General features: G+C 43.6%; 1 protein-coding gene across 1 annotated transcript in view; it reads right to left on the bottom strand.

Moving 5' to 3' along the window:
* Positions 1–844: 844 nt before the first annotated feature.
* Positions 845–11333, bottom strand: part of LOC110518401 (TGF-beta receptor type-2) — a 60905-nt gene continuing 50416 nt past the window's right edge. Inside the window, exons 9-10 of the mRNA XM_090219761.1 lie at positions 3334–3461; positions 845–2690 (exon numbers count right to left, since the gene is read on the bottom strand). Of these exons, the coding sequence (XP_090075887.1) occupies positions 2427–2690; positions 3334–3461 (392 nt within the window). The 3' untranslated portion in view covers positions 845–2426. The remainder of the gene's footprint in view (positions 2691–3333; positions 3462–11333) is intronic.

Here is an 11333-nt window from a genome sequence, read left to right as displayed (position 1 = left end):
TAAATTCAAGCAAAGCCAATATGTGGTGATAATGTATTGGGCCTATAGCCTACTGTTCAACCCTCATAGCTACAGAACTGTTTTTAATTGGTTAATGTTGCATAGGCTTACCTTTATCAAGTCATGTTAATAAAAAGTCAGAGCGGTAGATCTCAGCATTTTGACTCAGGAAGTGATCTTGACTCAGGAAGTGATCTTGACTCAGGAAGTGATCTTGACTCAGGAAGTGATCTTGACTCAGGAAGTGATCTTGACTCAGGAAGTGATCTTGACTCAGGAAGTTATCTTGACTCAGGAAGTGATCTTGACTCAGGAAGTGATCTTGACTCAGGAAGTGATCTTGACTCAGGAAGTGATCTTGACTCAGGAAGTTATCTTGACTCAGGAAGTGATCTTGACTCAGGAAGTGATATTGACTCAGGAAGTGATCTTGACTCAGGAAGTGATCTTGACTCAGGAAGTGATCTTGACTCAGGAAGTGATCTTAACTCAGGAAGTGATATTGACTCAGGAACTGATCTTAACTCAGGAAGTGATCTTAACTCAGGAAGTGATCTTGACTCAGGAAGTGATCTTGACTCAGGAAGTGATTTTGACTCAAACGTATTTTAACTCAGGAAGTGAACTTGACTCAGAATCTGATCTTAACTCAGGAAGTGATCTTGACGCAGAAACTGATCTTGACTCAGAAACTGATCTGGACTCAGGAAGTGATCTTGACTCAGGAAGTGATCTTGACTCAGGAAGTGATCTTGACTCAGGATGTGATCTTGACTCAGAAAAGGTTGGTGACCACACTGGTCTAAACTACCAATGCCCCACTGAAATGTGCCATTCACAATGCTTATGAGTAAATACAGAAATACTTTATTCATAAAACAGATTTACAATATCTTACAAATACAAAGGATAAAATATCTTTGTCTAGATCCTGTTAAATGTGTTATTTAGACAGAGTGTGTGAAATGCTCCTCTGCTTCCACAACAACATCTAGAGTGGAGATTATTTTCTGTACAGCTACATTCCATATATATTTACAATATGCTTGTTTATTTGGCTAACAAGTATAAACTATTACTATGTAAAAAACACACACACACACACACACACACACACACACACACACACACACACACACACACAGACAGACACACTGTACATACAATCCTTGTGTGAATAGAGCTCCACGTCATTATCATTTCTGTTACAATATGGCTCGTTATTACATTATTACACAGACCTGTCAATTCATTACCCCACATGTTAGAATACAGGAACATTACCCCACTCCCCCAACATGTTAGAATACATTACCCCACTCCCCCAACATGTTAGAATACATTACCCCACACCCCCAACATGTTAGAATACAGGAACATTACCCAACTCCCTCAACATTCTAGAATACATTACCCCACTCCCCCCACATGTTAGAATAGTCTTTGGTTATAAACTCTTCCATTGTCATGTCCTGTAATCTCAGTCTTTGGTTATAAACTCTTCCATTGCCATGTCCTGTAATCTCAGTCTTTGGTTATAATCTCTGCCATTGTCATGTCCTGTAATCTCAGTCTTTGGTTATAATATTTTCCATTGTCATGTCCTGTAATCTCAGTCTTTGGTTATAATCTCTGCCATTGTCATGTCCTGTAATCTCAGTCTTTGGTTATAATCTCTCCCATTGTCATGTCCTGTAATCTCAGTCTTTGGTAATACTATTTTCCATTGTCATGTCCTGTAATCTCAGTCTTTGGTTATAAACTCTTCCATTGTCATGTCCTGTAATCTCAGTCTTTGGTTATAATCTTTTCCATTGTCATGTCCTGTAATCTCAGTCTTTGGTTATAAACTCTTCCATTGTCATGTCCTGTAATCTCAGTCTTTGGTTATAATCTCTGCCATTGTCATGTCCTGTAATCTCAGTCTTTGGTTATAATCTCTTCCATTGTCATGTCCTGTAATCTCAGTCTTTGGTTATAATCTCTTCCATTGTCATGTCCTGTAATCTCAGTCTTTGGTTATAATCTCTGCCATTGTCATGTCCTGTAATCTCAGTCTTTGGTTATAATCTCTGCCATTGTCATGTCCTGTAATCTCAGTCTTTGGTTTTAATCTCTTCCATTGTCATGTCCTGTCCTCTTCAGTGGGGAAACCTCCAATATAATACAGTACAGTACATCCAAATACTGTAAACTGTGCATACTTATTTTATACAGTATAAATACTGTATGCATTCTGGTAATACAATACTGAAGAGTATAAGCAGTACAGTACAGTAATACAGTACATTCACTGTCCTGGCTATCTTCCAGGTGTGGGCTGTTTGTTTGGGTGTGGCTGTTTATAGTTCCCATAGCAACGTGAGTGGTGTGTTTGTGACATACTGACATTCTAGTCCTGGGTTCCATGTCCTCTCTCCCTTCCCTCACTTCTCATCGCTCACAGAGCTCTCCACCGCTACTTTGACCTCTTCTATCTGTTCTGCTATCGTCTGTCCTTCTTCTTCGGGTATGGTCGGTATCTTCCGTTCCTCCGCTGGTATCTTCTCGTCGGAGCTGCTGCGGCTGGACAGCTTCTCCATCTCGTCTTCTATCTCGCTGAAGCGTTCGGCCACGCACTGGGCTGTGAGCCTGGCCTCCGGGTCGTGGTCCCAACACTCCTCTATGGAGCCGCACACTATGGCTATGCCCTGTAGGAGGAGGTAGACAACAGGAGCAGAGAATTATAACCTAGCTACTGAGCACTGAGACATGTACATAGGATTTGATGTGTGTGAGTGAATGAGAAAGAAAGAGAGGTTAGAGAGAGAGATAGGCAGGTAGGCAGGTAGGTAGGTAGGTAGGTACTGTAGGTAGGTAGGTAGGTACTGTAGGTAGGTAGGTAGGTAGGTAGGTAGGTACTGTAGGTAGGTAGGTAGGTAGGTAGGTCAAGAGAGAGAGAGAGAGAGAGGAGGGAAGAAAGAGAGAGAGGGGGAGAGAGAGGGAGGGAAGAGAGAAAGCGAGGGAGAGAGAGAGAGAGAGGGAGGGAAGAGAGAGAGCAAGGGAGGGAAGAGAGAGAGAGAGAGAGAGAGAGAGAGAGAGAGGGAGGGAAGAGCGAGAGAGAGGGAGGGAAGAGAGAGAGAGAGAGAGAGAGAGAGAGAGGAGGGAGGGAAGAGAGAGCAAGGGAGGGAAGAGAGAGAGAGAGAGAGAGAGAGAGAGAGAGAGAGAGAGAGAGAGAGAGGGAGGGAAGAGCGAGAGAGAGGGAGGGAAGAGAGAGAGAGAGAGAGAGAGAGAGATGGAGGGAAGAGAGAGCAAGAAGGAAAGAGAGTGTGTGTGTCTCTCACAGTCTGTTACCTGGTGGTTGATCCAGCTGTCTGGGATCTCAGGTCTTCCTCTGTCTCTGAGGAGGTGATCCTTCATGCTCTCCACACCAGGATGCATCTGAACTTTACAGCCATATGGAGGTTCATAGTCCTTCACCTCTGGAACACACAGAGAGAGACAACCAATTAGATCACCTCTGGAACACACAGAGAGAGACAACCAATTAGATCACCTCTGGAACACACAGAGAGAGACAACCAATTAGATCACCTCTGGAACACACAGTGAGACAACCAATTAGATCACATCTGGAACACACAGAGAGAGACAACCAATTAGATCACCTCTGGAACACACAGAGAGACAACCAATTAGATCACCTCTGGAACACACAGAGAGAGACAACCAATTAGATCACATCTGGAACACACAGAGAGAGACAACCAATTAGATCAGCTCTGGAACACACAGAGAGAGACAACCAATTAGATCACATCTGAAACACACAGAGAGAGACAACCAATTAGATCACCTCTGGAACACACAGAGAGAGACAACCAATTAGATCACCTCTGGAACACACAGAGAGACAACCAATTAGATCACCTCTGGAACACACAGAGAGAGACAACCAATTAGATCACCTCTGGAACACACAGAGTCAACCAATTAGATCACCTCTGGAACACAGAAAGACACAACCAATCCACTTACATCTGTAACACAAACAAACACAGCCAAACAAATCAACACCACAAACCACAGCCATCATCTGTCAAGTCACAGGCGTTTCGCTACACTCACATTAACATCTGCTAACCATGTGTGTATGTGACAAATAACAGGTGATTTGAAATCCACCCGTTTTTATGACAGTAAAACATCTACAGTATAAAGCTCAGCTTCAAACTGCATCATATGAGGTCATGGATACCTACAGCATGTAATGTTATGTTACAGTAGGGGCAAGAGTTAATATAGAGAGGTGTTGTTATGTTATAGTAGAGTTAATATAGAGAGCTGTTGTAATGTTATAGTAGAGTTAATATAGAGAGCTGTTGTAATGTTATAGTAGAGTTAATATAGAGAGGTGTTGTTATGTTATAGTAGAGTTAATATAGAGAGCTGTTGTAATGTTATAGTAGAGTTAATATAGAGAGCTGTTGTAATGATATAGTAGAGTTAATATAGAGAGCTGTTGTTATGTTATAGTAGAGTTAATATAGAGAGCTGTTGTAATGTTACAGTAGAGTTAATATAGAGAGCTGTTGTAATGTTATAGTAGAGTTAATACAGAGAGCTGTTGTTATGTTATAGTAGAGTTAATATAGAGAGCTGTTGTAATGTTATGTTATAGTAGAGTTAATACAGAGAGCTGTTGTAATGTTATAGTCGAGTTAATACAGAGAGCTGTTGTTATGTTATAGTAGAGTTAATATAGAGAGCTGTTGTAATGTTATAGTAGAGTTAATATAGAGAGCTGTTGTAATGATATAGTAGAGTTAATATAGAGAGCTGTTGTAATGTTACAGTAGAGTTAATATAGAGAGCTGTTGTAATGTTATGTTATAGTAGAGTTAATATAGAGAGCTGTTGTTATGTTATAGTAGAGTTAATATAGAGAGCTGTTGTAATGATATAGTAGAGTTAATATAGAGAGCTGTTGTTATGTTATAGTAGAGTTAATATAGAGAGCTGTTGTTATGTTATAGTAGAGTTAATATAGAGAGCTGTTGTAATGTTATAGTAGAGTTAATATAGAGAGCTGTTGTAATGTTATAGTAGAGTTAATACAGAGAGCTGTTGTTATGTTATAGTAGAGTTAATATAGAGAGCTGTTGTAATGTTATAGTAGAGTTAATATAGAGAGCTGTTGTAATGATATAGTAGAGTTAATATAGAGAGCTGTTGTAATGTTACAGTAGAGTTAATATAGAGAGCTGTTGTAATGTTATGTTATAGTAGAGTTAATATAGAGAGCTGTTGTTATGTTATAGTAGAGTTAATATAGAGAGCTGTTGTAATGATATAGTAGAGTTAATATAGAGAGCTGTTGTTATGTTATAGTAGAGTTAATATAGAGAGCTGTTGTTATGTTATAGTAGAGTTAATATAGAGAGCTGTTGTAATGTTATAGTAGAGTTAATATAGAGAGCTGTTGTAATGTTATGTTATAGTAGAGTTAATATAGAGAGCTGTTGTTATGTTACAGTAGAGTTAATATATAGAGCTGTTGTAATGTTACAGTAGAGTTAATATAGAGAGCTGTTGTAATGTTATAGTAGAGTTAATATAGAGAGCTGTTGTAATGTTATGTTATAGTAGAGTTAATATAGAGAGCTGTTGTAATGTTATAGTAGAGTTAATACAGAGAGCTGTTGTAATGTTATAGTAGAGTTAATACAGAGAGCTGTTGTAATGTTATAGTCGAGTTAATACAGAGAGCTGTTGTTATGTTATAGTAGAGTTAATATATAGAGAGCTGTTGTAATGTTATGTTATAGTAGGGGGTAGATTTAATACAGAGAGCTGTTGTAATGTTATAGTAGGGGATAGATTTAATACAGAGAGCTGCTGTAATGTTATGTTATAGTAGGGGATAGATTTAGGGCATTGGCAACAGACGTGCTGAATATGGAGTATATAAAATATGTTTTGATGATTCTTGTTTGGGAACAAAGTTGTGGCCTGGCACTTCTCTTGTGATCATTACTGGAATCAACAAACTTTCACTCAACAAAGCAATTAGCCCCCAAAAAACTCAGAACTCCAAAACCCTTTCAAAACATTACAACTCTAATTAGTTGTATTGTGTTTTCACGCTGAAAAACAGTTGAAGGAAATTGAAAGATCATTCCGCCCGGGCCAAAGAGTATAAAAAACAAAGTTCTGGGATATCGTCCAGACCTCATGAAACTGAACTCACAACAGCTGTAAAGTGTGATGGTTTTCACAGCATGAAGTGCTGTTTGTGTCAGCTGCTAACTAACAACTGATCTAGGAACAGATCCCACAGTCTGTGGTGCTGTCTGTGTCAGGTTCATAGTGTTACCTAACAGCTGATGTAGGAACAGATCCCACAGACTGTGGTGCTGTCTGTGTCAGGTTCATAGTGTTACCTAACAGCTGATCTAGGAACAGATCCCACAGTCTGTGGTGCTGTCTGTGTCAGGTTCATAGTGTTAACTAACAGCTGATCTAGGAACAGATCCCACAGTCTGTGGTGCTGTCTGTGTCAGGTTCATAGTGTTAACTAACAGCTGATCTAGGAACAGATCCCACAGTCCGTGGTGCTGTTTGTGTCAGGTTCATAGTGTTAACTAACAGCTGATCTAGGAACAGATCCCACAGTCTGTGGTGCTGTCTGTGTCAGGTTCATAGTGTTACCTAACAGCTGATCTAGGAACAGATCCCACAGTCTGTGGTGCTGTCTGTGTCACGTTCATAGTGTTACCTAACAGCTGATCTAGGAACAGATCCCAAAGTATGTGATGCTGTCTGTGTCAGGTTCATACTGTTAACTAACAGCTGATCTAGGACCAGTGAAGGGAGGCACAAGGGCACAGACTGAAGACCTTCATTAGAGACAAGCAGAACACCAGATATAAGATTTCTCAAACTGAGCCCATGCAAAAATGACCCAATCTAGAGGAATAGAATTCACAGGGCAGTGTGTTACATCCTCCAGGAGAGGTCACAGAGGTCAAGAACACCCAGATACCTAGAGGTATCCTCCAGGAGAGGTCACAGAGGTCAGGAAGGTCACAGAGATCCATCAACAGCTTGGTTGGACCAGTCCAGTACAAGGTCCTTGACTGGTGTGTTACAGGGTCCTGAATCGCTGTGTGGACCCACAGGAAGTGGAGAGGCCAGAATGGAACCCCGGTCCCGGTCGGACAGGAAACCCAGCTAGGGCAGGGATCGGACCAGGGGACCCTGCAGAAGAAGCTGACTCCACAAGCCCAACACATCCTGTTTTTGACAAGTAGACATGTCCTGTTCCCCCCCCACCCCCCTGTTCTGTTTCAGCTTCTTTTAAACAGAACACACCCAGGGAGTGTCCCCTGAACGGTGCCCTATTCCCTATATAGCATATGGGGGCTCTGGTCTAAAGTGGTGCACTACATTATGAAACAGGGTGGTTCCTGGACACAGACCCAGACTGTGGGATCTAGTTATTTCTGCTGCTCCTTCAGTTCTCCTCTATTTGAAGACCTGCTGTGTTTCTGCTGAAATGGAATAAATAGCCCAGCTGTTTACCTGACCTGAGAACAGTTATTCACAGAGGTCTGACCTGAGAACAGCTATTCACGAGGTCTGACCTGAGAACAGTTATTCACCGAGGTCTGACCTGACAACAGTTATTCACCGAGGTCTGACCTGAGAACAGTTATTCACCGAGGTCTGACCTGAGAACAGCTATTCACCGAGGTCTGACCTGAGAACAGCTATTCACCGAGGTCTGACCTGAGAACAGTTATTCACCGAGGTCTGACCTGAGAACAGCTATTCACCGAGGTCTGACCTGACAACAGTTATTCACAGAGGTCTGACCTGAGAACAGTTATTCACCGAGGTCTGACCTGACAACAGTTATTCACAGAGGTCTGACCTGAGAACAGCTATTCACCGAGGTCTGACCTGAGAACAGTTATTCACCGAGGTCTGACCTGAGAACAGTTATTCACCGAGGTCTGACCTGACAACAGTTATTCACCGAGGTCTGACCTGAGAACAGTTATTCACCGAGGTCTGACCTGAGAACAGTTATTCACCGAGGTCTGACCTGAGAACAGCTATTCACCGAGGTCTGACCTGAGAACAGTTATTCACCGAGGTCTGACCTGAGAACAGTTATTCACCGAGGTCTGACCTGAGAACAGTTATTCACCGAGGTCTGACCTGAGAACAGTTATTCACCGAGGTCTGACCTGAGAACAGCTATTCACCGAGGTCTGACCTGAGAACAGCTATTCACCGAGGTCTGACCTGAGAACAGTTATTCACCGAGGTCTGACCTGAGAACAGCTATTCACCGAGGTCTGACCTGACAACAGTTATTCACAGAGGTCTGACCTGAGAACAGTTATTCACCGAGGTCTGACCTGACAACAGTTATTCACAGAGGTCTGACCTGAGAACAGCTATTCACCGAGGTCTGACCTGAGAACAGTTATTCACCGAGGTCTGACCTGAGAACAGTTATTCACCGAGGTCTGACCTGAGAACAGTTATTCACCGAGGTCTGACCTGAGAACAGCTATTCACCGAGGTCTGACCTGAGAACAGTTATTCACCGAGGTCTGACCTGAGAACAGTTATTCACCGAGGTCTGACCTGAGAACAGTTATTCACCGAGGTCTGACCTGAGAACAGCTATTCACCGAGGTCTGACCTGAGAACAGTTATTCACTGAGGTCTGACCTGACAACAGTTATTCACCGAGGTCTGACCTGAGAACAGTTATTCACCGAGGTCTGACCTGAGAACAGTTATTCACCGAGGTCTGACCTGAGAACAGTTATTCACCGAGGTCTGACCTGAGAACAGTTATTCACCGAGGTCTGACCTGAGAACAGCTATTCACCGAGGTCTGACCTGAGAACAGCTATTCACCGAGGTCTGACCTGAGAACAGTTATTCACAGAGGTCTGACCTGAGAACAGTTATTCACAGAGGTCTGACCTGAGAACAGTTATTCACAGAGGTCTGACCTGAGAACAGCTATTCACCGAGGTCTGACCTGAGAACAGTTATTCACAGAGGTCTGACCTGAGAACAGTTATTCACAGAGGTCTGACCTGACAACAGTTATTCACAGAGGTCTGACCTGACAACAGTTATTCACCGAGGTCTGACCTGAGAACAGTTATTCACAGAGGTCTGACCTGAGAACAGTTATTCACCGAGGTCTGACCTGAGAACAGTTATTCACCGAGGTCTGACCTGAGAACAGCTATTCACCGAGGTCTGACCTGAGAACAGCTATTCACCGAGGTCTGACCTGAGAACAGTTATTCACAGAGGTCTGACCTGAGAACAGTTATTCACAGAGGTCTGACCTGAGAACAGTTATTCACAGAGGTCTGACCTGAGAACAGCTATTCACCGAGGTCTGACCTGAGAACAGTTATTCACAGAGGTCTGACCTGAGAACAGTTATTCACAGAGGTCTGACCTGACAACAGTTATTCACAGAGGTCTGACCTGACAACAGTTATTCACCGAGGTCTGACCTGAGAACAGTTATTCACAGAGGTCTGACCTGAGAACAGTTATTCACCGAGGTCTGACCTGACAACAGTTATTCACAGAGGTCTGACCTGAGAACAGCTATTCACCGAGGTCTGACCTGAGAACAGTTATTCACCGAGGTCTGACCTGAGAACAGTTATTCACAGAGGTCTGACCTGAGAACAGTTATTCACCGAGGTCTGACCTGAGAACAGCTATTCACCGAGGTCTGACCTGAGAACAGCTATAGACCCAAGGAAAACAGGGCTATACACAGGAACCTTCTCATTAACAGCCTCCCTGCCTCCCTCCCTCGCTCCCTCCCTGTCTGTCTGTCTGCCCCCCTCCCTGTCTGTCTGCCTCCCTCCCTCCCTCCCTCCCTCCCTCCCTCCCTCCCTCCCTCCCTCCCTCCCTCCCTCCCTCCCTCCCTGTCTGCCTGTCTCCCTCCCTGTCTGTCTGCCTCCTTGCCTGCCTCCCTCCCTGCCAACCTCCCTCCCTGCCTGCCGTGGTCTGCCGTGGTCCTGTCCAAGCCTGGGAGATGCTAGCTATGGGAGATGCTAGCTATGTGAAGAATTCTGTGGTTTTGGTAACAGATGTCACACGAGGGACCGAAAGCTGCTCTCCTCTCACTGGGGCCCCGGCCGCATAGTAAATACCAGGTCCACCAATAAAAGTACTCGTAGGGACAAGGTTTATGACAGTTTCCTTTTCAGATAATCTGTCCGTCTGTCTGAAACCTCCATGGGTCTACTGGCTGAGAGAGAGAGAGAGAGAGAGAGGTAAAGAGAGAGAGAGAGAGAGAGGTAGAGAGAGAGAGAGAGAGAGAGAGAGAGAGAGAGAGAGAGAGAGAGAGAGAGAGACAGAGAGAGAGAGAGAGAGAGAGAGAGAGCAGAACCCTCAATACATCACTATGGAAAATAACCCCACCAGACACTTGAGCTTATCTTTCTCCCAGTCCCAGGGAAAGTTATAGGAGATATTATGGAGGTTTTAGCTTGTGGCTAACACATTGTGACCTAGTTAGCTAATGTGACCATTAGCTGTGGTAGAGCTGCAGACAGAGAAGCAGAGCCAACAGGCGGACTTCCATTCTGCTGACAGCATCTAGCATTGTAAGCAGGCCTGTTCAGACTTGAAGAGAACTGTCGATATTGTACAACACAAACACAACTCAAAACCTGACTGTTGAGACTGTTATAGAATTGTCAACTCTCCCCACGGTTATATACACTATAAATAGAGTAGTATGTGGACATCCCTTCAAATGAGTGGTTTCCGCTATTTCAGCCACAGCCGTTGATGACAGGTGTATAAAATCGAGCACACCGCCATGTAATCTCCATAGACAAACATTGGCAGTAGGAATGGGCCTTACTGAAGAGCTCAGTGACTTTCAACATGGCACCGTCATAGGATGTCGCCTCGCCAACAAGTCAGTTCGTCAAATTTCTGCCCTGCTAGAGCTTCCCCCCGGTCAACTGTAAACGCTGTTATTGTGAAGTGGAAATGTCTAGGAGCAACAACGGCTCAGCCGTGAAGTGGTAGGCCACACGAGCTCACAGAACGGGCCCGCCGAGCGCTAAAGCGTGAAGCGCATAAAGACTATCTGGTAGTCCAACAAAACAAATCTGGGTTTGGCAAATGCCAGGAGAACGCTACCTGCCCCAATGCATAGTGCCAACTGTAAAGTTTGGTAAGGGGGAATAATGGTCTGGTGCTGTTTTTCATGGTTCGGGCCCCTTAGTTCCAGTGAAGGGAAATGTTAACGCTACACAATGACATTCTAGATGATTCTG

This window comes from Oncorhynchus mykiss, chromosome 3, assembly GCF_057628025.1.
Source record: "Oncorhynchus mykiss isolate SJ-2025 chromosome 3, ASM5762802v1, whole genome shotgun sequence".
In the NCBI taxonomy this organism is placed as follows: domain Eukaryota; kingdom Metazoa; phylum Chordata; class Actinopteri; order Salmoniformes; family Salmonidae; genus Oncorhynchus; species Oncorhynchus mykiss.
This window is presented reverse-complemented; position numbering and strand designations above follow the sequence as displayed.